Source organism: Cheilinus undulatus, linkage group 21, assembly GCF_018320785.1.
Source record: "Cheilinus undulatus linkage group 21, ASM1832078v1, whole genome shotgun sequence".
Taxonomy (NCBI): Eukaryota; Metazoa; Chordata; class Actinopteri; order Labriformes; family Labridae; genus Cheilinus; species Cheilinus undulatus.
In genome coordinates this window covers 11,385,071-11,411,712 of record NC_054885.1, presented here as the reverse complement: position 1 = coordinate 11,411,712, position 26,642 = coordinate 11,385,071, and the positions used below count along the sequence as shown (strand labels likewise).

At 39.1% G+C, this 26,642-nt stretch overlaps 1 protein-coding gene across 2 annotated transcripts in view; it reads left to right on the top strand.

Annotated features, from left to right (window-relative positions):
• The window catches only part of LOC121529326 (protein kinase C beta type-like), a 172,738-nt gene that overhangs the window by 52,731 nt on the left and 93,365 nt on the right, over nucleotides 1–26,642 (top strand). For both annotated transcript variants that reach the window (XM_041817134.1, XM_041817133.1), the window contains exons 3-5: nucleotides 1,625–1,707; nucleotides 22,360–22,471; nucleotides 23,919–24,047. In XM_041817134.1, coding sequence (XP_041673068.1) covers nucleotides 1,625–1,707; nucleotides 22,360–22,471; nucleotides 23,919–24,047 — 324 coding nt within the window. The remainder of the gene's footprint in view (nucleotides 1–1,624; nucleotides 1,708–22,359; nucleotides 22,472–23,918; nucleotides 24,048–26,642) is intronic.

Sequence of the window (26,642 nt, the reverse complement as noted above, 5' to 3'; positions counted from 1 at the left end):
TTACCTCTTTGGAAACAACTCCATCTTGGCCGACATAAACAGGATGTGGGTCTGTCACTGATTAAAGTCCCCTGGAAACATTTCCGTTTTTTTGAGTTTGAAGTGTTTTCTGAGTTTGCAGGTGTTTAGGCATTTGCAGCGCACGTGTTGTATAATTGATGCAGGTGTTTTCTGAGTTTGCAAGTGTTTTCTGAGTTTGGATGTGTTTTCTGAATATGCAAGTGTTGTGGCGTTTGCATGTGTTGTGACCCTTCTCGGCCACCGTACATATGGCTTGAAGGGATTAGACTTTTCTGAAGACAGGTTTGCATCAGGGATTAAGGGATTTCAGGTAAACTCCTGCACATTATCTAAACTGCACAAAACATTGGCAGCATTTTGGAACCAAAATATTTTGCAATTTGTGCCAGAATTGCCTGCAATATGTGAAGATTAAAAAGAAGATATTACCACACATTGGCAGCCTATACCTTTTTTTGCTATGGTATTATATCAGGTATTAATATTACTACTATCATACCAAAGATTAAAATTGTTGTGTCATCAAACAGGGCTGGAAGTATGGGCCAAATATTGCACAGCCCGTTATGTCAACATTCATCCATATACTGTTTATCCTGTCCAGAGTCGCAGGGCTTAAGTCAATCCCAGCTGCTAGAAAAAAAAAAAAAAAAAAAGAAGTTTACTGCTGCATAAAAGAATAGATGCTGATTTTTCTGCCTGTTATGTAATCGATTGATTCATTAAAAAACGATTTTTGTACGATTTAAAAGCTGCAGTAGAGGAAGATGAATCAAATATGCTTTCATGTTGTGGCTGTGTAACCTGTTGTGGCTGCTGCTATCATCACAATCTGTATTTCCCACTTAGACATACACGCAGTGTAAACATACAATCATGTGGACTGAGCGTGTGAGTTATTTTTAGCCCTCATGTTCGTCGTGCCTGTCAGTGAAGCTGACATCGATCAGGGTGGAGAAAACTCGCTATGCATCGGAGCCTTCGCGTTTCTGCACCGCTGATCGTTACCAACCTGAAAAGTGCAGCCCTGTTCCTCTGTTCTCGTCCGATTTGGATTCTCACTGTTCGACCTGTCTGTGATCCTTCACGTGTGAATTTTTTATTTCCACCAAATCAGTGCAGAGGGAGAAAAAAAAACAGAATTTGAAGGAAATTCTGAGGGCTTTGTTCATGAGGTTACATTTGTCTTTACATTCTTGATATTTAGAAGGTGCTCTTATGCAGAGAGGCTGACAATGAGTCAGGAGCGACAATAAGAGAGTGTGGGTGTGAAGACACAAGCAGCATCCTTCTGTACATTTATCAACACTGAGGCTTTCTGAGGTGAAATAAGTGCAGCTTCACACGGCTCAGAGACAGAAAAATAACTCCAAATGTCATCTCATTTAGCTTCAACTGTCTTTACAGAAAAGCCTACAAATGTTCCTTTCAGAAAGCCGATGATATAGGAACTAAAATGCTTGGAGACAGCTGCACACTGGCCAAAAAAAAAAGAAAGAAATGGAGATGTTCTTCCTCGTATTCGGTCCCCTGTGTGTTATGTGTGGCAGGATTTTTCCACAGCTAATGTATGCTAATTTTGTTTCTTCTTCTCTCTCCACAGTGTGTTGTTTCGTGGTTCACAAACGCTGCCATGAGTTCGTCACTTTCTCCTGTCCGGGTGCTGATAAAGGACCTGCATCAGATGTGAGTAAAGACAAATCAGTTACACAAAAAGGGCAATGTCGGGATAAGACGGAGGAAGAGTTGATGTAAGAAAAGAGGAAAAGTTCAGTGTTACTAATGAAAAACATCTGGAGGTGCATTTTGCAACTATTAAGGGAACAGGTCAGTGACATAACTGAGTATAAAAGGAGCATTTAAGACAGGCAGAAGCTCTCAGAAATCAAGATGGGCAGACATTCACCAATCAGCTAAAAACTGCATCTAAAAATCGTGGATACATTTCAGAAAAATGTGTCAAATAGATGTTGAATATCCCATCATCTACAGTACATCATATAATCAAAAGATCCAGAGAATCTGGAGAAATCTCTCTGCAAGAGACAAGGATGATGGTCAGTATTGGATGCTTGTGATCGTCGGGCCCTCAGGTGGCTCTGCATTGAAAACGGCATGGGCTCAGTTACACTTCCAGACATCACTGTCTGTCAACACAGTCTGCCGTTCCGTGTACAAATGAAATTTACTGGACCAAGTAAAATTTTCAGTAGTTTAAATAAACAGGCGGAGGAGGTTTTAGGCTGTTTTAAGATTTAGTCTAAGTTTTAGTCTTCAGACAAAAATAGTTAAAGTTTTAGTCACAATGTAGTCCTGTTCACCCTACATAGTCTAGCTTTAGTCAATGAAAACTCTGACAACATTTTAGTCTAGTTTTAGTCAATAAAAAGTCCTTACATTTTAGTCTTTACTTTAAGTCACATCATAGTCCTCTCTTTAAAAAATAACCAAATTATAAAAAATTAAAAAGCTCATTTTGTACAATCAATAGCTTACATGTAGTCATCTGGAATAAACTGATTAAAATACTAACATACATTAAACAATGGACTTTTGTGATGAGAATCATTGACTTTTATTCGAAATGGTACTCTTATTAATGCACCTTAATAACCAAACTTTTTATTGATAATATTAGTAATATTAATAATAAGGTTTTAGCTCCTTCACTTGTCAGAAATCAAGCTGTCTTTAAACAAGTGGTTCTCAAACTGGGGTCCTGGGACCCCTGGGGGTCCGCAAGACACAGCTTGGGGGTCCTCAAAATAATTTGAAATAAATTATTAAAGTAATGCCATGTCATTAAAATGCAAAAAAAATACATATAGGGACAACAGCGCCTTAAAACAACCATACTAAACCAGTGACTCCCACATAAGTCAGCTTTGGGTCGTTTAAAACTCAGGTATGATTGTACGATATCACGTAAATCTATCACTCGTCAATCAGTCACTTTGCTCCTTGATCCAGCAAGAAAAAATGGATAAACATTTCAGCATGTCCACTTCATCAGCTGATGCTAAGACCAAACCAGCTAAACTGAGCAATTACGATGACAGCTATCTTGGGTTTGGTTTTATTGAGAACAGCGACAGACGACCAAAATGTGTTGTGTGTCTTCATGTGAAGCCATGAAGCCCGCCAAGCTAGGCGTCATCTGATAACAAAGCATGCAGAGTTTAAAGACAAAACAAAAGATTTTTTAAGACAGAAGGGTGAGGACAACATCGACCAGAAAACACGAATGGTGAACCTGACCACAACCTCAGAAAAAGCACAGAGGGCTTTTTATTTGGCTGCTCAAAGGATCGCAAAAAGTAAGAAGCCACACTCACAAGAGCTTGTATTTTGGTTGAAGAGTTGAAATACAGCATCTAGGAGTAAAAATGGCAGTCAACATATGTTTAATCAGCGTGAGAGTTATGTGGGGGTCCTCGGAAAATTTTCTGCCCTGGAGGGGGTCCCTAGCCCCAAAAAGTTTGAGAACCCCTGCTTTAAACACATCATAATGTAAAGGTATGCTTCCTCTTTTGCCTTGCTAATTAGCACGTATCTCACAGATTTTAACATTGATTTCAATTTTGGATGAATATTTTTAACTAACAGGACCTAGTACAAGGTTTTGGTGTTTTTTTTATCACTGCAACTCTGACAAAAAACTGAGGAGGATTACTGTACAGCAGCAACAGAGGATAATATTAGGAGTCTATGCTATTTAATGAGGTTTTTTCAATGATTCAAAGTTAGGCTGGTTGCATTTTAGTTTAATGTCTTGTAAAGACTACCACTAGAATACAGAGAAGAGCAACAGGTTTAATCTACCTATCAGCTCCTCTCTATGTCACGCTGCTTCACACACCCAGACACGCCGCTCCTCCTGCTTTTGCTCCACGCATATTTTAGTCTCGTCCCATCTCTGTAACACAAAAAGTCATCTGATTTAGTTATCCACAGAGTTTTTATCATCAGTAATCTATTTTTTAACCCCTTTTTGTCCTGTCTTCCTCCTCCGTTTTTAGTCAGGATGAATGTGCCGCTCTGTGGTGCTGATCAAAGGCTCTTTGAGCGACCGTTATCGGGGAGGAGCATACTGAGACATCACTTCAATCCCACTGTTATAGACAGAATCACAGAAAACACTGTTTTGGCTGTAACCAAAACATTTTGACATGGTTTCTTCAACCAAGTTTACCTCATAATTTACAAATTAAATGTTATTATTTTTGAGCATGCGAAACTGGCACTGACCAAAAAACAACACGTTGTTCTGGTAAAAAAAAAATAGAAAACATAATAATAAAGATAATTTTTATCACATCAAAACAAATAAGAGTCACACAAATGCACACACGTGTTAAACAAATGGCAGTGAAAGCAATTACGATAATTATAATAAAAAACTGAGTACAAGTCACTAGGCTTAGGACTCAAAAAACAAACTTTTTGGAGTGAAATAACAGAAAATACATGACTCTTTTCTGAGTTTTTACTCTCTAAAGTCCCTCAAACACCTTCCAAAAAACTCTTAAGACTGTTTCTTCCCCTGCAGAGTTTAGCACTTTGATTTTTAGACATTTTTCTTTGTGTTATTGCTGTTTTGACTTGATTCCATTGCTCTTTTTTTGGTTTTATTGTGCACTGTTGTTGCCGATGGGAATGAGGAAGAATTAAAAAAGGTTTAAGTGTTTTAAAAAAACACTCATTTTAAGGAACAACCACAACATAGAGAGATAAAAGCCTTGTGTCAGTAATCCTCTTCCTTTCTCTTCACCCTCTAATCTGCTGTAACAGGAAATGCCTGTAAGAGGTACTTGGTCAAATCATCAGCTGTTGAGCTGAGAAGTGTCTTCTAGATTTAAGTCTATTCTCTTATCTAATCTATTGAGATGACAGTATTGTCATTGTTCTTCTCTTGAGAGCTCTCTGAGGGTGCCGACCTCATCCTCTCTCAAACCTCTGTGGTCTTAAAGTTCCTTGTCCATATCCTGCATCCTCCTGGAGTGCCCTCTGTCAGTCTGACAAGTACACTTAGTGAGCCGCCTCTAGAGGAAACAGTGGTGTTCACTGTGAGCTTGGTAGCTATTTTAGTCAGGGCTGTAAAATGCCAGGGCTGAAGGCCCCGGTGTAGCCTAAATATTGTTATCAAAAAGATCTCATTGCCATTTGTTTTAACAATCCTGCACGTTCTTTTAAATTTAAAATGTATTCATTCTGTTTGACAAATCGCCCCTGTAGCAGATGGTGCATATCGTTGATTTAAGCAAATAAATAATTTCGTGCTTGTATTAAGTCACAGACAGCTGGTTCACATTGATTCATCCACAGCTTTGTAGTTAGTTGAATCATGTTACATGACTGTGTTAATATGCTGCAGATTCAGAGAGCTGGTAGACAGAGGCTGGTAATGCTCGGCATGATGCGCATTGTTCTGTTTTACTGCATTGCTGCACAAAATAAGCAAACTCATCATAACATGTTGAAATCACAGTGAGAACAGAGCATTTGTGGAGAGATGGGTCATGATAAAATACTTGAAAAGTCATAAAGTGTGGCTGTTGTGCATCTGAAAGCTGTTTGCTAACCACTAAATTTTAAAAGAAGGAAGGAAGTACCAGTCATGTAGATGGTTTTGTCAGTTCTATCTGTTTCATACTGCTGACAAAACAAGTCTTTCTCCCTCATTTACATACGCCTAATAGTCATTATGCTGAGCTGACCTTGACCACATCATAGTATTACCATCTGTCAGTTTGTTAAGTGAGCTAATTATCTTGTATTCTGCTGATTTCAACACTGGATTATAATTTTTTTAAACTACTTTCCACAGCTGAGCTGAGCAGATGAAGAGGATAACTGTCGTCTTACAGCTAAAGCCAGTGTCATGAGTCTTCCTGCTACTCCCAGTGTAACAGAAAGTCAAAGAAACTACATTTGGGTTCAGTTTGATCCACAATGCTGATACACTTTAAGCTTTTGTTCCCCTTTGCAAGAACTGTCAGAGATAATGTTTTTGCGTAAAATGATGTCAAGTCATGGAAAAGATGACACTCGATTTCAGTGTCAGTAAGCTGAAACATTACTGACATTTTGGTTTTGAAAAATGCAAAATCAGGTCCTTACAGAAATTGAGCGTTAGTTCAGGTAGGTCATGGAGTCAAGCGCTGCCATATTATTAAAATCAGCTGATATCATGCAAGCCCTCATCAGGTGACAGCCAGCTGATAGGGTAGCACTCTTGCTGCCATATTTACACTGCTCTAGACCGGCTCCCTCTGCAAGCCATTTCTACGACCCTCCTCCACCCCAGCTCCTCTTTTATTCTGTATCTGACTAAACCAATGTCGTTCTGTTGTCACCGATGCCTGCTCTTGTTTTTGCTGCCTCTCTTCCTGCATCAGGCTTTCCTTGTAGGCACAGGAAAGACAGGCACGTGTGCTGTTCCTGCTTGATGCTTTCCACATGGCTTGTGGAAGGGCAGGGCTATCTCAAAGCAGCCACACTGCCAAATATATGTAACGACAATAGGTGCAAAATGAATAACCGCTAATACTGAGAAATATTTATAACCGCAAATCCTGCGTTTCTTGACAGAGTGACCCTGACTGAGCTAGATTAAGATCTCCATCCCAAGTGTCAGGTGGCATCACATACTGTTAAGGTGCTAACAAGCTAAGTTAGCATTCCAATTATGTTAAAAAACAATCTAAACTTAGCCCAAAAAATATGGAAACTTGTGTTAGGTAGATTTTGTTTTTTGTTGTAACAATCCTTCTTGGCAATAAATACTTACATTGTTGGAAAGCCTGTTTATTTCCCTTTTAAATGGTGTCACATTTATAAGGAACATGCATTTGTGAGATGAGCAGCAGAGCTGAGCATGTGGGTTGCGCCCATGAAAAATTTGCCAAATCTTCTCTGCCAATGCCAAACGGCTAATTCTGACATTGCTATTGACTCTTGTTTTGAGGATCTAGTTAAATTTAAAGTTACCACAAATGTGTTGCTAAGTCAGTAAGCCTGTGAATGGTGATTCACATTATATGTTAGCATCAAGCTAATGAACTAGCATGAACTTCCCTTTTCACCTGTAAGAACGTAACCCTTCCAATGAAGACCTATGTGGCAGAAATATGTTGTAAATGATTTCAATCATATTGAAGGCTTTTCAAGTATTTCCTTCCTCATTTTCACACTTCTCATGTTTGGAGTGTCTGGTTTCCTCTTTTTATATTTGGCATTATTTCCCCTTATTCAGCAAGATTTACTTAAGCCACATTGAGCAGCCAGTCATCCCCCCTTGTCTCTACGTAAATAAGACTTAGAGTTAATTTTCATATAGGATAACCCCCCCCCCAAAAGAAAAAAAAAGTTTGGAGTGCACGTATATCCTCCTGAAACCTGAGCCTTTGTTAGGAGAGCATTTTTGGTTTGTTGTTGCCTTGTCATTGAACAGGAATTTCTTGGAAATTTTCCTTTCCAAAATTTTCTAAAATGTAAAAGCAAATTCCCCCTTAAATTTCTTGGCAAATTCTAGAAATATTCAGAAACATTCTCCAAAATTCCATGAAAAAATGATGGAAACACCCCAAGAAAAGAAAATCCTGAAAATTTCAAAGGACAATCCCAAAACCCAAATTCCCAGTTCCCCCAAAATGTGGTAATAAATTGCCCATATTTTCCTTAAAAAGCCCCCCCCCCCCCAAAAAAAACCCAACAACAACAACAAAAGAAGCTTGCCGAAATTTCCATTATCTTCTAAATTTCCATTAAAAAAAACTTACAAGCAAATTCCCTCAAATATTCAAATAGCAAATTATCCCATCATTTTAAGTAAATGCAATAAACTTGAATGGACATTATTTTCCACAATTATGTCATCAATTCTAATACCAAAACTGATAACTTTAAGGTAGAGAAGCTAAAATGTAATGTCCACATTTGTGGACCCAGGGTCTTAGGAGGATATGCAGGTGTTTTTTATAGAAATGCTTTTTAAAAAACATCGGATTTTTCCCCTTTAAATGTTCCTTCCTTAAATGCTTTTGTAAACCTGTATCATTAGTCACCTGATACAGCTTCCCTGTCGTCCTCCTGTTCATTCCCTCTCCTCTTTTTTCCTGCACTTAGATTTCTATCTTTGGCATACATTGAACTCTCATCCACTGCTGTGTCTCTCTCTCTACCTTCCCTCCCTTTTTATCTTACTCTGCTCTCTACATCTCTATTTAAATGCCACTCCACTCTGGGGGGCCGCTCTTACCATTCCCACCTTGTTATTTCCTTAATGAGTTCATGGTCTTTGGACCTGGGTGACTGCACAGTGGGAACTCTGGGAATCTCAGCTCCAAACAAGCTGCATATTTAAATAGACTGTGGTCTGCATGTGGAGAATGGTTTGGGTGGATTTCTTTGATAGTTTAAGTTATTTGGTAAACTAAATGTTTGTTTTTTGGGAAAATAAAGGGAAGTCGACAGGTTGCTACGAACGATTATAGAACACCACTGCTGAGAGTTTCTAATAACAGTGTTAGATTTGCACAGCTTGACACCGCGTGTTCACCCACGCACACCTGCACAGATATGTCTTTTTGAACTCTGAGAACAATATATATTTTCGGCACGTATAAGCGCTTACCTTCCAGTCCTTTTCTGCCTGATCAGGCTGCATATTTATGTGTCCTCAACAGCTTTATCTGTCAAATAGTTAATTACAACAATGAATGGTTCAGATGAGTCATACTGTTTAAAATTCAGTTTTGCCATGTGGGCAAAAAGGAAAATAAAATCCTCGGTCTTCTCCTTCTGTTGCTTGCTTTTTCTCAAGATTATGGAAATCCTCCTTTTATATGTAAGAGAATATGACTATGAATATCCGAGAATGACTGAGGCACATTTTTGTTGTCTGGTGCATTTTTAGCAAATCGAAGTGCCAAATGTCAGGAGTAATACCAATGTAGAGAGGAAAATATCCTAAAGAGTAGATGTTTAGGAGATGTTGCTCTGGCCATATCTCTTTTGTCCACCAGGACTCTACCTCCCCTCTCCTGGTGTTTCGACATGCAAGCATGATCCAGGTGCCATTTGTAGGACTCTTTGTTCAGATTTTCTACCCAAAGTTGATCTGCTTATCTATTTGTTTTGTTTTTATAAAGAAAATCTTTGGTTTGGAAAGTCTGATATTACTATCTGAAATGGCGGAGATGACACTCTACCATTATGTGTCTACAAACAGTGTCCCCACTGATGCAAGTGCCCAGTTTGGCAAAACTATCAGCTTAAGATGGACAGATGGATGGACAGGTTTTTGTATCAAAACATGGATTGGCAAATAGATGGACCGACAGACTCATGGATGGATGGACAGACTGTTGGATCCATGGGTGGATGGATGCCATTATACCTCTACGAACAGCATGAGTGGGCAGGGCTGCCTCTCTTCCTCTACTTGGTTTCAGGGCTAATGGTTGGAGAGAAGTGAAGAAAGGAAGTATCTTCTGTCAGTGTGAACACAGAGCTGACAACAACAAACCAGGGAGTTTGACTTTTTAGGGAAGTCATTGCTCCACAGTACATTTCCACAGAGTATTCTTGATTTTCAGCTAAAAATTGTAAAGAATCTGGTAGGGATGTAACCTTGCAAAGCAGATGGATACGCCCTTTTCTGTGTTTCTCACTGGCAAATCCATCTTGCAAAGCTCCCGTCTGATCCGTTTGGACCTGGTTAGAAAGTGACAGTGAAGTTCCAACTTCTGCTGCATCTACCTCAGAACTTATGTATTTCAATGCAATAAAGCTACTGGGAGCTAGCACCAACTTTTTGGGGCTTCACATGTTGCCAGAGGTTTATAAAAAGTTTACCAGGGCGCGCAGATGGTCGAGCAGTTTAAGGTGCGCACTATTTATAAGGGCGGCTGGGGTTTGACACCGGCCTGTGGCCCTTTGCCGCATGTCTCTCCCCTCTCTCATCCCTGTTACCAAGTTTATCCACTGACCTCCACTTTCTTAACCTGACACACCAGATGGATGTGTCTCACTCATCCAGCTGGGAAAGCTTCAGTACAAAACGTTTTGGAAAAGGCAGAAGCTTTGAAAAAACTCGGAGTGTGATTTGATGAACGTTCTGTCTGTCACATCACTACGGGCCAATCAGAGCAACAAAACATGTGACGTAGCCGTTATCAAGCTGAGGAATAACGCGAAACATGGCGACTATAGACATGCAAGTGCTCGACTTTTGTCGTTTTTTGAAAAGAAAACTGCTCACTGCTGTTCTTTGTTCTTCTTTTAACGAAGAAATGTCATGAAGTTCTGATAAAACTGGTGCTTTAGCAGCATCCACGCTAATCTCTTCCTCCATGACTGCACCGGTCTCTTGTTCCTGCTTGCTTGCGTCACAACTAGTGCCCATTGACGCTGATTGGTCCTGTCACTTTCTAACTGGGCCCAAACATTTCAGATGGGAGCTTTGCAAGATTGATTCGCCAGTGAAAAACAAGGAAATGGGCGGATCCGTCTGCTTTGCAAGGTTACCAATTTCTAATAAAGGCATGAGAAGGCCCAGAAATAAATCTAAGGGAAAAAAGAAAAAGGTTCCCAAAGACTTGTTCTATGGACCTTGCTTTGTTTATCATCCAACTTTCAGAAAGCTAGAGTCTGAGCATTTGACCCTTTACAGTGGGTTCATGTCAGAGGATTGTGTTCTGTCCCTTTTACCATCCATGTAGACTGTTTCCTGTTGATGGCAAACTTCTGAATCTGCAGCATTGGCCTCAAGATCTGGCCTGAGATTGGTCGCGAAGACTGCTTGTGCAAGCTGAGCTTCCTATGTTGCTGTTCTACCTCTGCTTCCAGTCCATTTGTTCTTTGGGTAGATTACAGAGCTACTCTCCTTGTAGGTCAACCTAACTGCTCCAATTGCCCTAGAATGTCTACATTCTCATGACCAACAGCAGGTTTTCCTCTCATGCATGAAGAGGGGGTGGATTCCCTCTCTTGTTAGCAGTCTCGGTCTTCTGCTTAGATTTTAACCCCAGAAATGCTTTGGGTCATTTCCATCCTCCTCAGTGCATTTTATACTCTTCAACGAGGCTTGAGACGGACAGTTCTAGAGCAAAATTTCCATACAAGCTGATATCACTGAGGCAATGTGGGTGTCTATTTCTTGTTTTATGAAATGTCTCTTTTCCAGTTTCTTTGGGGGATAGGGATTTCATAGACCAGATCAAACAGAGTTCAGTATTTACTGCAGGCAGCATTGTTTCAACTTGCCAGGGAGTGAAGTCTTGTGTCTGCTGGCAAGAGCTTTGATGGTTTCTTCCCTAAGATGGTCTCTGTGTTCTGTGTCTGGGACATGCAGAAGCTCTGGCATGACATCTCTTTTACCACCAGTGTTGGTCTCTTACTGAGTTTCCTCTCTGTCCACTTTTTAAATCTTTTGTCCTGTAGTAAAGCAAAGCTCAAAATTGTCTAAAATTTTAATCTGTTCGTCTGTGGACAAAGTAAAATTGAACGGAGATGATTATATGTAAATTATTCTCTGATTTAACTTTCAACTTGTTGCAGGCTCATTACAGTGGTATAATTACACTAATCTACATTAGATTTAAACTAATCCTCAGGCATTGACCAATCGTGATCTTCTTTGAGTCCTTGAAGCTGATCGTGTTGAGTGAGATCTCGGTGAGTCACCATGTGGGTTCAGCAAAGCAGGAGATGTTTCTGAAGGACACCAGGTAGAGGAATAGGAATACATAACTAGCTGAGATTCTACATTCTCAGTAATATATGCCTACTGTCTGGCTAACACTGTCATTTTACCTCCTTCCACCGCCTCCCCCTCTCTCTCTCGTCTCTGTCAGTGATGTATGTTTAAAAGAAGAAGTCAATTATGGATCTGGGTTAATAGAATGGGTTCCCCGTGGGAGAGGTCGAGGGATACGATCCTCTAATGAAACCTACATTTCATGCCCACAGTCTGCTGAAGGTATAGCACTTAGTGTGTGTATGATGTGTTTGTGCATATATATTTATCTGTGACTGAGCTATTAGCATACAAACACAGTGATAGCCACGTTTTACACTATTGCCAATAAATGAGAACATATGAAGAGAGTAAGAAAAGGTCTAGGATTGGAGATTTTCATTCCTTGAGGGTTAAGACAAAGCTAAAGTGAAGCTAGTCAAGTCAGTTTGTCAGTTTATGTTCTGCAAATCACAAACTGTCCCACAGGTGTTAAATCATTCCAGCATTTAACTCTTTCCAGTTAAATGCCAGTGAATGTGTCTCAAGTAGTTGTAGTATAAAGACACTTGGACCTGGAAATTCCAGTCAGTGGTTAATCAGTATTCCTTGCTACCATTACACCACTAAGACAAAGGAACACATCAAGCAACTCAGAGGAAAGGTTACTGAAAAGTATGTCAGGGAATGGATACCAAAAATTTCCCACGGCACTGAATATCCTCTGGAGTTCAGTTAATCCATCATCAAGAAATTGAAGGAATATGTCACATGTTAAATCTGCCTGGATCAGGCCGTCCTCACAAACTGGACGACCGTGCAAGAAGGAGACAAGTGAGAGAGGCCACCAAGACACCAATGACTGCTCTGAAGGAGTTACAAGCTTCAGCAGCTGAGATGGGAGAGACTCTGCAGATGGCAGCTGTTGCCCGGGTTCTTCTCCAGGTAAAGCTTCATGGGAGAGTAACAAAAAAACACTGCTGAAGAAAACTGATTAAATCTGGACTAGATTTCACCATGAGGCATGTTGGAGACTCTGTGGTCAAGTGGAAGAAAGTTCTTTGGTCTGGTGGTGCTTTTGGCCTTCAGACAAGATGCTCCAAACACTGCACATCACCACAAACACACTATCCCCACTGTGAAGAACAGTGGTGGCAGCATCATGCTGTGGGGTTGCGTCTTGGCTTCTGGCACTGGAAGGCCTGAAAAGGTGGAGGGTAAGCCAGAGGTACATCTACTAAATACTGACTTGGAGGGGGTGCAGTCACTTATTTTACATTACATGTTGAATTTATTTGACACTTCTTTGTAATATTTCATCTTACGCCCATAAAGGCAATAGATGCTGCTGTGGAGGGTCATTGGGCTTTAACTTACATTTAAAGTGTAATCTCTTTCAATTTTGTAACACTGCATCATTTTACATTTACTCCAACAACCCAGCTGATGTAAATCAGAACACATTATCTGAAAGGCCCTTGTCTAACAAATTATGGTCTTTTGAGTTTATATGAAACATCAAACTAAAACTATCATGATAAAGTTTTCTGTTAGAGAGCCAGGACTCATGTTGTTTATCTCCTGTTAGCCTGCCTGTCACAGCCATCTTAACTTACATGACAGGATAAGTGTGTGTTTATGTGTGTTTCCATGTTTCCACTTGACTGATGATGTTGTCAGGGGAAATAATGGACATCAATAATTAAAGCCAAAACAAAGGAAAAAGCAGAGCAAAAGAAAGCACTTTGACAATAAAGAAGAGTCAAAACAGTGTGTGTGCTAGCACTGACTAATGGGTAGTCACTGTTCTGGCATTGTGTGCTGATGTTATGAGCAAACACCAAGTAAACAACATACGCCATGCACACTCTTTGTCCAGGAGCACCATGCTGCACCATCTGTGTGAGTAGTGGGGTCTCAGTGAGGATGTTACTGTTACAAAAGTTGGAAACTTGTAGGCAGAAAGAAGAAAAATGTCAAGAGAACCAAACTGTAGTGTGAAATATGAAAACATCTTCAAGTAGAATAAAGTCTGTTCATAAATGCCCTTACAAACATCACAAGAATTTTTTTGGCTTTATTTGGGTCTTCTGTCCCTGGTGTGGTCTGTGTTTTTTCTAAAGCTATCTGTACTCATTGGTATTTTTCTACTTTGCAAGTAGTGCTTAGCTAGCAACATGGCTCTGTGGACGGTATTGCCAGGCAGGGTGTGTCATGACACCCTGAAGAAGGGGCAAGCCGATATGCATTGGTCTATCTTTTTATTTCAAACCCCATAAATTAAAGGCCTTTTAAATATTCCAGATTTAAGCACAAAAATTTTTGGTCTTAAGTTTTACACCCCTATTTAATTTGCTCAAGTATTTGTTCAATAAAGAAAGTGCCCTCTTTACTTCATGTGTAAATATGACTGTGGATTTTTAGTTTTTTTAAAGCTTTGGGAATTTTCAATTCTACTTAACTCTTTAATTACAGTTTACCATCCTCCCAGAATTGTCATCAAGTATAAAGCACACTGCACTTTGTATATGAAGGAGTGCTGGCTGTCAACAGTAGGTGGCAGTGCGACAAAGATACTTAAATGTGGAAGCAATGAGGGCAAGACTGTTATTTTTAATTTTTCATGTTAACAAATTGGACTATAGACTAGACATTCAAAAGTGTAGAGAGCTAGACCTTGATCATACATATTAGATTTGAAGAAAATCAGATGTTTCATATAGTTACACCAACTTCCTGCTACATGGCAAGATGCTGCAATGGTGCCTTGGCCCCGAAGCATCCTTCAATTAAACATTTCAGTGTTATGGACAGATATTGTCTCCTGTCTGAGTCTTTTCTTTTCAAACCTGAGCTTGGGAGGTTCAACAGAGTACAAGGAATTTTTAAAAAAGCTATTTGTGTCACTTCCTGTTGCCAATAGGGGGTGCTTTAGTAAAATATTTGCATGTTGCCATGTTTAGTAGGTTACTGTTATCTTGCCAGGAAAAAAGCTGAACAATGAGAAATGTATACTGAAGTTACAACAGGTTAAAGTCATTTTGCACTATCTGAAAAGCATTATTACCTCCGCCAAGGAGGTTATGTGATCGGGAGGGTTTGTTCGTTTGTTTGTTAGCAACATAACTCAAAAAGTTGGGGATGGATTTTGATAAAATTTTCAGGAAATGTCAGAAATAGCATAAGGTTAAAGGCGCTCCCCATGTACGCGGGCGGCCTGAGTTCGAAACCGGCCTGAGGCCCTTTACTGCATGTCTCTCCCCCACTCTTTACCCTGTTTCCAACTCTATCCACTGTCCTCCCCTATCTGATAAAGGCACAAAAATGCCCAAAAATAAATCTTAAAAAAAATGTTAAAAAAAAGAAGAAAGAAATAGCATAAGGAAGAACTGATTAGGTTTTGGGAGTGATCTGGATCACCGTCTCTTTTCAGGATTTTTTTTAAAGGATTCTGTACTATTAGGAGATAGGGCTAATGGTGGAGGTCTGCGCTCTCCAAGTGCTTTTCTAGTATTGAAATTGAGACAAAGCTGCTGGACTTCCTGTTCAGGTTTTGGTATTGGGCTAAGAGGCTTTTTTGTAGGTGCAGTCATGGTGCAAATGCAAGCTTAAGATTGTAAAACTAGGCAACGTTGTTTGCAGGGGTTGAGTGTTTGAATTGTTTTTGGGAAGGCAAATCAGTAATCTTAAGAAGAAAACATCCTTTGGCCAAACAATAAAACGAAGAAGTTTGACCCCTCAAGGTATTCAGGCTCTATGTTTTAGCATCCCTGTGAACTTTGGTGATGATTGACAGAAGCACTGCTGAATTATGCGGAGTTTTAGTTTCTGATACACTGCGACAAAAGTTGTCCACATTGGGGCCCCGATCACAGCCCGTCCTATGGCGAAAACACAGTTTGCACCGATTAAGATCTCAGTTTTGTCTAGAATGGCCAAAAAATCCTGAAGTCAATCAGAAAAAATCTTTCTGAGGAGTTCATTAAAATGTGACACCAGTTTATTGGCGAAAACGCCATAATTTGACCTTAAGAAGCTCACTTCCTGTAAATTTTAGAGGATTGTCCCAAGATACTTTGTTTCTCGTCTCATAACGTGTATGTGTACTGATTTTCATGCATGTAGGTCTAGCTTAGTCCCCTGGCTGATTTTTGGAGCCCTATCTAATGGACTTGCACAAAACCACCATAATATGTAAATTTCCACAAGGGGACAATTTTCTGGAAAGTTTTGGGAGTTTTGGAGCATGTTAAATCCCCCCAATCTCAATTACAAATTCTTTTGCTAGAATAACAAAAAAAAAAAAAAAAGGAAAAATGCTTCCAGTTTTAATAGGGTGCTTGCTCCGAGGTAGGTGGTCAAGCCTTTATAAGAAACTAAATGTTAGCCTGTTAGCATCGCTACTTCAGGCCTCAAAAGCATTGTAGTATTTAGCTCAGAGACCCACTGTGCCCAAGTGATGTCTCATTATATCCTTGTAAAGTCACATTAACCTGAATATTCAGAGAAGTTCACGGCATTGTTGGGGGGAGAGGTTGTTGGCATTTCTATCATATGAACAGTGTGATACTTGAAAAGCAACACTTAACAGGAATGAATTAAAAAATCCAAGTTGGAGGGAATCATTTACCTGGGAGATAATGAACAAAGTGAAAATACGGCTGCACATATGCCGATTCATAAGATCTGGGAACCTCTTGCGCTTTTTTCTGACTTACGTACATACATTGGGGTACTCACTGATCCCATGTACCAATATGAGTACTTAATTATACCCTTAAAGGTCTTTAAATTGGCTTTCAAAGTATGTTTTGATAAAACGTCACTCACTTTCTGACAGGTACAAATAAAGTGGACACCATCGTGCAGCTGCATCTGTTGCTATCACTGGTAACATTCATTTTTTATGTACCCTGTAATGTGTTCAGTGGATTTCAGAACCAAACAACCAAAATAGCCAAGCACTTAAAATGACATGTTGTCATGTTAGTTATTAAAGGAGCTATAATTAAAGAAGCCATTATTCATCCCTCTTCTTTTAAAGTTTACAGTCTGCTCTTCTTTTGTCAGCCACGTTTACAGTTTGTTAAAATAGCTCCAAACTGCAGCCATGGCTCCTACTCCGCCTACGTACCTGCTCAGATAATGAGAGGCTAACATCATGCTGTAAAGCTGTATTGGGTGCAGCTGTTTTGGCAATGACTATTTGCCAAAACAACCGCAAGTACTTAGGTTTGATACCAGACTAATCTCCAATTCTGGCATTGGTTACGGTGCATCCCTATGTTTCAGTGCTTTTGACTTTAACTAATCCACACCACCTTCCTTCCTTGCTACAGTCACACTGTTCTTAAAAAGATAATCATAAATTAAAAAAACTGGATCTAAAATTGTGAAACATCTTAAGAAAAAAGTTATTGTACACAAAATTGCAAAGACATTGATTGTCCCACCATTTACAGTGCACAATAGCATCAAAAGATTCAGAAAATCTGGCGAAATCTCTGTGCTCATGTGACAAGGCCGGAGCCCAATACTGTATTCTATTGTATTCTCATGATCTTGAGCCCTTAAGCATCACAGCATTAAAAAAAAGGCATGATTTCTTACTGGAAATCACTGCATGGGCTCAGGAACACTGCCACATATCATTGTGTCTCAACAATTTTGTTTCGTGCCATCCAAAAATATAAGTTAAAGATGTAGAATGCAAAATAGAAGCTATATGTGGGCACAATCCAGAAAAGCAGCTATCTACTCTAGGCTAAAGCTCATTTAAAATGGACTGAGGCAAAGTGGAAAACTGTTCTGTGGTCAGGAGAATCAAAATATGAAACCCCTCTTGGAAACCGTGATCACTGAGTCCAGTGGACTGAAGAGGAGGGACCATCCAGCTTGTTATCAGCGCAAAGCTCGAAAGCCTTCATCTCTGAAGGTATTGGGTTGCATTTGTGCCTATGGCGTAAGCAGCTGTCAGTGCTGAAAAGTATATAGAGGCTTTAGAGCAACATACGTATGTGCCCATCTAGACGTCCCTCCCTGGGAAGGCTTTGAAACATGAGTTGTCCAACTGAAATAAGCTTTGTGTGGTACAGATTATATTGAATAACTTAATTCAAGTGACAAGAAAGTTGTGACCTCTGCCAAGGAGGTTATGTCATCGGCAGGGTTTGTTAGTTTGTTCGTTTGTTTGTTAGCAACATAACTCAAAAAGTCATAGACGGATTTTCATAAAATTTTTAGGAAATGTCACAAATGGCATAAGGAAGAACTGATTACATTTTGGGAGTGATCAGGATCACCGTCTGGATCCAGGAATTTTTTAAAGGATGTTTTACTATTGGGAGATAGGGCTAATGGTGGAGGTCTGCGCTCTCCGAGTGCTTTTCTAGTTCACAGATGAACTGGTTCTAATTGCTGGCTCTTTTATGTGAAATGTGAGATGGCTACCAGTTGAGATCTAGTTTTGTCTTTTCCATTGTTGTGGATGTTTGGCATAAAGAAGCCAAAATGGCGTCATTGCTGCTTGGAACCTGTAAGACCAGAGCCAAACCAGATGATCTTTATCTCTTAGAAATAGCCAGAATTCCCATCACAATATGAGCAATGCTAGCAACACTAGCTAGCAGACCTCCACAGATTATATCTGTTGATGAGGCGATCTTCAGTGAGTTCCAGTAAGCATTGTGTCTATGCTATCAAGCTATCCTGGATGCAGGCATCCTAGACAACCTCCATATGCAGCCTGAGCTATGAGATATCAAGTCCTCTTCAGTACACATTAAGGCATGCCTAGCACTTGGCATCTAAATCCTCCAAGTGCTATAAATCTGTGTTAATGCATGGTATAAACAGGGTCCAAGACTCTCTAGTTAGGATTCATGCTGTTACATGTGTAAAGTACAATCAAGAGAGTTTGGTAACATTTTTATTTCTTCAACAAGGTTTGATTTCTAAAAAGAAGAAGATAGATTTTTTTCCTCCCATTTTTACCTGTCATTTTTCTGATCAGTCCTTGAATTTCCAAGGTGCATGCATTCATTAGGTTTTCATAAAAAAGGCTGGCACCCTCTGTCCTCATATCACTCTCTGTCTGTTGTTCATTACAGCAGCTTCAGCGGCACAATGTTCCCTCTTTCTTATTTTTTTTTTTTACAGAGGAACAAGAAACGAGCAGAAGTGTGCCTTGTCCTTGAAAAAACAAAGAGAATCGGCAAAGAAACAAACACACAGATGCACCAAATCAATGCAAACACAGATACCAACACACCTACGCAACATGGCTGACATGCAATCATTCAGACAAACCCTTCTGAAGACACCTTAGGGGAAGCTGGGTATAATTCAAGCAGCAGCAGCTTAAATTAGACCTTATTTCCAGGACAGGTATGAGGGAGAGACAGCGATCAGTCAGCTTGTGTTTTCTGGCTCATTAGAGGAAAAGACTTTGAGGTTGTTTTTTAACCTTCATATTTAGTGCTTCACATGTTTGGTAACTTTGTCGAACTCCCTTGGCAGAAGGATTTAAACTCCTACAGTGAAGTACAGCAGCTCCAGCTCGGCCTTGATCCCTCCTGAGTGCTAGATTGGACATGCTGAGCGTTTGCTGGTTCATGTGGCGGTGTTTGCGTGTGGATAAGTGCACCCTGAGTGGCCATGAGTTACATACGCTCAGGCAGTATATAAGTTTGTGTGTCAGCTACTGAAACAACGGTGTGTGTCTACTGAGCCGTAGCTGCAGGTGTCACACACACATATGTAAACCGTCTCAAACTTCAGACAGAAATAGACTGTAGATCTACTCTTGTTTTGCCTTTGTGACGGATGTTTGTGAAAGAGGAAATGAAATCCAGAAGTTCATTACATGTATTACCTGATAATTTGTGCATACATTGTGATAAATGCTGCATTCAGTGAACCTGTAGACCATAACAGTGGAAAAGAGGGCCTATGAGAGAGCCAGCTCCAGTGTAAGACCTCAGCAGAGCATGTATGACTCTCTTTAGCAGAACTTTTAGGTGTCTAGCGAAGTGTTGCCTAATACTGCAACAATAAATGTGGTTTACATAAGAATTTGTATAAAGTTATGAGTGCTGAGAGGGGATGGAAATGTCTAAGTCTAAAGGACAGGTCAGCATTTTTTAGATCATCATAAATAGCCATGGCGTTTCCCAACCTGGGGACCAGTCACCCCTCGCAGCAGCACCAAAGATCTCAGGGTGGATAAGAATTAGGTGTGAATGTATGTATTTAAAATCTGGATTAGAAACACAATGTACAACGCTGTACTAGGGCCACTCTAAAAGTTCAAAAAAGGAGACTACTAATTTCTTAGCAAAAAAAAAAAAAAACAACATATTTTAACCAAAATAATTTTCTAGGAGCTTTAAAAAGTAGAAAATTTAAAAATGTTAAATTTTTAGTACCATAAATTCCAACAGTGTAAAGTCAAAGATTGTCAAGAAACTAATCTGAAACTGGTTGGATTTTCAGCTTATCCACTTTATAATCCAGTATTTCCTAGATGTTGTCTGTACACATTTAAGACTCTTAAATTCAGGTATGTCTAGTTTTTTTTTGCTCTCAAACAAACTAGTTTTTAAACCTTAGAATACCAAAGGGTTTATTTATTTATTTGAAAATCAACAGGCCCTCTTAATTTATCCATTTTTTAAGACTGGCCCCAATGTGCCGTCATAGTAATGGATAGGTTATAAATATGTCTTTTGTCAAGTGTATATAGGCCTATTATGTTGGGATGTTCTCAATGAAAACAATTCCATTTTTGATCATTTTGGAGTAAAAAAAAAAGGCATTCTTTTGGGAGAATTTTTAATTTATAAAATCATATATGTACAAGAAAGCAAACTCATAAATTCAAAGTTTAAAAAGTTGTTAAGAAACTAAAAACTCAAATGCCAAATTTTATAAGACAAGTTTATGAAAATGCAAACGCACAGTGGCCTTTTTCAGTAGCTATGACGGCAGCAATTAGCTTTAGGCTACTCACATTTTCAATGACATTAATTTCTTCCCTTTTCTCTCAAACCATACTGCAATAGAATAGGACCTTTTAAGTCATAAGGCAATCACTTAGGGTTTTTGCTTTGGAAGGTTCTGAACTGAGTGAAACGTTGGCCATGATAGAGGCTGTTCAAATTCTCTAACTGGTGAGGAAAGGAGCCTTATTGACTCCATTAATATCTCCTTTAGCCTAGGAAACACTGGACCATCCTTTACTGAGGGAGAGATGAACAGACAACCCACAATTCTTTGCGTCAGCTTTAATATTCAGTGTTGCTAGTACCGATCCAAACAATAATTTTCACTGTCAAACTAACAATTAATGTGATAAACGGAAGTAAATAAGCTCATATTTATCACCGAGGCTTTCATGTTCATTTGCTGCATTAAACAGGGAGAGCGTGCCGAGTGATAGAGGCTGATTTTGTTGTCCATCAATGTTAAATTGTAGTTTCTACTCAAATAACACACGCCACGTCCGTAAAATCCGCCTTGGGAAAGTGCAGTCAGATTACTAAATCACTGTTTTTCTTTTTATCCTCCTTCTCCCACTTTTCCTTGACCCTTTGATGTTTTTCACTGGAGTTAAGGAAAAGTGGATAGGAAAGGACCCAAGAAGTAATTTTTGAAACTTTTCAAATGGACCCTGAGTCTTTTTTATACTGAAAGGTTGAGGCTACATTTTCATTGTTTTTTAGTACATAAATTGAGCTCAGAAGACTGTTTTAATAACCAAATAGTTTACATCACTAAGAATTCTTCCAATACTTTCTACATTCTATGTTTACATCCCTACTGCTTTTTATTTACAGTAAGCAGGAAGAGTCCTTCACTTGTGACCTTAAGCTTAAAGATCAATCATCTCTGCTTCACCACAGAGTGTGTGTGTGGGAGTTTGTTATTGTGTGTTGGATTGGTTTGAACTCTTACAGTACTGTGTCTCAGTCCCTGTTTGAATTCAGTGAGGCTTTATCAGACTTCATGCAAGGCTGACGGCATGCAGAGTGCTTTTTTCTAAAAATGATGATGACTATGCGTTTGAAATGAACCCTGTTGGGTTTAGATTACATTGCATTATGTCTATGTGGAGCCACAAGTTAAAGCAAACATCTGAATAATAAATGCTGTGTAGTCTACATTCACAAGTATGATTGAGAGTGAAAGAGAAAAATAAAGGGTATCATATGGGGATGAAAATGGGAATATAATACGTCTATCAACATTTTAATATTTCAGTTTTCTTTCAGTATCATGTGTTTAACAACAATTAAATCTCTATTATGATAGATAGTATCGAAAAGTTGCAAAACTTAAAAAAAAAAACCCTGCAAAAATAGTCCAAAAAAATCCGCTAGTCTTGGTTAGCAGTTAGCTTACCAAAGACAAAACAGTAAAAAATTTGGGGTGTTTGCATTTTGATTTTGTTGCCTTTATATCAATGCCATTTGATTTTTACTACTATGATTTCAACATTTAAAATTCTGGTATCATGACAGCCCTAACTAATAAATGGTAAGCAAACACAATAGACATGCCTGAATATGTTTTAATGGTTCGATCTTTCTTCCTTTCAGGACCCGAGGGCGAAGCATAAGTTTAAGATCCACACCTACTCCAGCCCGACCTTCTGCGACCACTGTGGCTCTCTGCTCTACGGCCTCATACACCAGGGCATGAGATGTGACCGTACGTACTTCCAGTAAAAACATAAACATATATATGTGTGATATTTTATGTCACAGGCAATCCGTACCATGCCTGGGCATGTTTGAGCCTAAAGTCTGGAACATTTGACCAGCGTGAGTCAATTAGTTGATTAGTTGTTTGTTAAACACTAGTCATCTTTGCATATGAGGTGAGACCACAGAGAGCCTTCTTACAGTATTTGAGCTACAGTGAATGGATTAGTTTCTTGCAGCTTTTTAGTCAGTAAATAGAATAATTGGGGCAAATATTCATATGAGTTGAGGCTTTAATCACTTTAAACTTTCTTACAGTGTTGGAGATACAGTAAAGGAGTAAGACACAGTGCAGGATATTTTACTTTAAGCAGGTCTCAAGTGCTTGTTGCTTGCTTGTCTGGCACTCAGTGATTGTTCAGTGGCCATCAGAGTAACTCTGTGACTGTTGAATGGTCTTTAAAGGAACTCTGTGACTGTTGAATGGTCTTTAAAGGAACTCTGTGACTGTTTAATGGTCATAAAAATAACTCAGTGACTGTTGAGCAGTCATCAGTATAACTGTAACTATAACGATATAGCTTTGAATCTTCAGCATCAAAGTTGATTATATGTTATGCCCTTTATGAGCAAAAGCACAGAGAAGACGAATAATTAGTTTGGCACTTTCAAAAAAGGACTTACAAACTAAACTTAAAACTGACATAAGCAGGTAAAATCTGCAAGGCTGGTAGGTTTTACTGATGGATACAGCTGTTAGTCATCAGCAAAGAGGTGAAATTCAACATTTTGACTTGGTATGTTGTGCCCTGGGAATGAACATTTAAAAGCAAAATTAAATTAGCCCCACTGTTGATCCCTGAGGGACTAAAATTTACCATATAGTGGAGGAAACATGGTCACCAGCTTACATAAAGAAATCTTAAGCATAAAAAAATAAAGTATTATTCGCCCCAGTATCGACCCCTGAGTGATTCCATGCTTCAACAGAGAAAGAAGGGCAACATGGTCACCAATGTAACACTGCAAAACCCTCCAGAGTTGTCCCAGTTATAGCAGCACAGCGCTTTAGACTTCCAATCATCTTTTTCTGGTGTGAGCTGCACCAAAATCCAACAAATACACACATATATCAGCTAAATAAGTAGTTACTCTGATAAGCATAGTCTTAATACACAATGTTTCTGTCCAAAACCTAAATAAAAGGTAATACATTGCACACATATTATGCAACATTTTTATACCATTACCAGTTCATATCAAACCTATCTTCTTCTCGCATACTTGTGAAACTGTCATGTCTTTATCTCACTTGTAAATTGTTGGTATATGCTTATTTTCCCACAGCAGTGCTGCATATTTGTTGGTAAACATGTGATGTCTCAGAAACAACGTCAGCGTTAAAACAAATATGTATTAAAATGTGTGTAATATGATTATGTCCTATTTTCCAGACTGTATGATGAACATCCATAAGCGCTGTGTGGCCAACGTGCCGAGCCTGTGTGGGACAGACCACACTGAGAGGAGAGGTCGCATCATGATCACAGCTGAAGTCAAGACTAATGTACTCACTGTTACCAGTAAGTGTTAATATATCTCTCTCACAACCACACATAAAAACACACACATACAATCCTCAGCTGCTGTAACACAGATCCAGTGTGATGATGAGCCAGTAAACAGGGATGTGTCTCCCTCTACTGGTTGAGCTGCTGAGGTGGATGCTGGGAAACAAAATCAGATCCAAAAAGCTCAACAGTGTTCAAACCATTTCCAGGATGGTGCAGGAAAGCTGACTTTATTGACTTGTATTCATCTCAAGTTATGAAATGTTCACCCCTGGACACAAGTAAGACTACTTCATAGACAAATGAATGCAATTAAATTCATGGAAGCTAAAAATAATTACTTTTTAAAAGAGTACTAAATGTACCTTTTTCGGGGCTGACGAGGGATTATCATTCATCAGTCTTTATCTCAAATTAATGAAGGATGTGTCTCATGATGCTCAGTTCAAATTGCTCTTTGGCACAGATGTATTTTGAATCTCAGGGCTTTTTAACACATAGTTTGGTTTATCTGGTCTGAACAGTTATGTTATGAATTGTTGTATTGAAGGGGATGATCACTTTTATGATGTTGTTTTTATTAAGAAAAACATCAAAAAAAGGAAAGTTTTGAGTTTTTGCAAATTTTGCAAATGGATCAAATGTTTTATGAGTATTGTTCATGTTCATGAGTATTGTTATTGTTCATGCACTGAAGTGTTGATATAAAGATTTTGTAAACTCTTAACGGAGGATTCTGATAGTGATTTTTTACTTCTTGAACCAGTGCTGCCAAAAAAGTTGGCACACACTGTTAAGTTATATACAAGTATATGAGAATGCAATTCTGTTGCTTTTTCTTTTTTTTTTTTTTTTTTTTTTTTTTTTTTACTTTTCTTTTTAAGGCTGTAGTAAACCAAAAAAAAGGTGCTTCTCTGAAATTAAACCCACACACTTACCAACCAATTGGTCGCTCAGGTAACAAAAAAACAAAACAAAAAAAAAAACCTTCCCTTTATCTCAAGATCAGCTTAATCTCTGGCAGGTTCCTCATTGCACCCCCTCTGGTAGTTTAAATGATCTTAGAATTAACATAAAAAGAGTTATGAAGCATTATTTTCTCATTATGTTGTACTAAGATAACTAGACTCAGAGACTATTAAACTATTTAGAATTGTATGACCTACAAAATATTCTTAGATCAGTGTTTCCCAAAGTGGGCCGTGGGCCCCCCAGAGGGCGCAGCAAGGCAAGGTTAAGCAACACCAGCTGATGACTTCAGCACTGCAGAAGAGCCACAGTTCATTGATGTCACCTCAGATTCAACCATGTGTGTAGTTCAAATCTAAGACATTGTCTGCATTTTGGACTGGAGTGGAAAAGAAGTACTCCTGCCAGGCAGGACAGCCCCGGTCACACTCCTCCTTTTTGCAACATCCTACCAGTGTGAGATAGGTTTTTCTGCTTTTGCCTCAATCAAGACAACGAAACAAAACAAATCAAAGCTAGACTTTGAAATTAACTGAGTCTCGACCTTTTACCATTATTTAGACTGGAAAGTGGATAGTGAAGGAAATCAGGAGAAAGAGAGATTGAGGGAAAGCGTATTTGAAAGGTGCCAAGGACAGACTTGAACCCTGCTTAGAGGACTAAAACCTCTCTAAATGGGGCGTGACCTAACCACTCAGCACCCATTGGTGTGACTCTTTTTAAAAAGATTTGTTAACTTACTTAACTCCAGCTAAAACCAGGAACATTTAAGTTGGTAGGTTCCATAATGTGTGTTCTACTAACATCGCTGTACAACTGGGAAGTGGAACAGGTGGAAAATAATTCACATGTACCTTGTGTCACCTGCAGATGGCAGCACAGGTTTATATTATATTTGCCATGTGCAATCAAAGTCCATTACAGATGTTCCTCAACTGTAGATATACATCAGATTTTCTTGATATAGGATAAACTTTTGACTGAAATCCAGTTAATCCAAAATGGAAAACAAAATTTACTCTGCCAAAGAATGGTCTGAATTTACATTTAGGGCTTTTCTGCTGTAGAGTAACAAAAATGTCAAAGCCTTTATATTTCACATTACTGGTGTGTTTGAATTTTACAATAGCTGAGTTAAATCACAGTCTACATAAATGTGCTTAAACTTTAGCTCTATTATATCACTCTGATGAGCTGCACTATATGGACAAAAGTATTTGGCCACACTTGTTAATTATTGAATTCTGGTGTTTCAATCATGCCTGTTTCCACAGTTGTACTAAATCAAGCACCTAGCCATGCATTTGCAAACTTTTGTGATACTAAATGGGCCGTTTTGAAGAACTCAGGGACTTCAAGTGTGGTATTGTGATGAATGCCATCTTTGCAATAAGGCAGTTGGTGAAATTTCATCCCTGCTGGATGTTCCACAATCAACAGTAAGTGATATTATTAGAAAGTTGAAGCGTTTAGGAACAGCAGCAACTCAGCCATCCATTGGTGAAGAGTTCTGGACTTCCACTGTCATTAATGTAAGAACAAAAAAATTGGTAGTGGGAGCTTCATAGAATGCTGCCTCACATGACCTGCTCCAATGCCAAGCATGGGATGGAGTGGTGTAAAGAGCACCAATGCAGG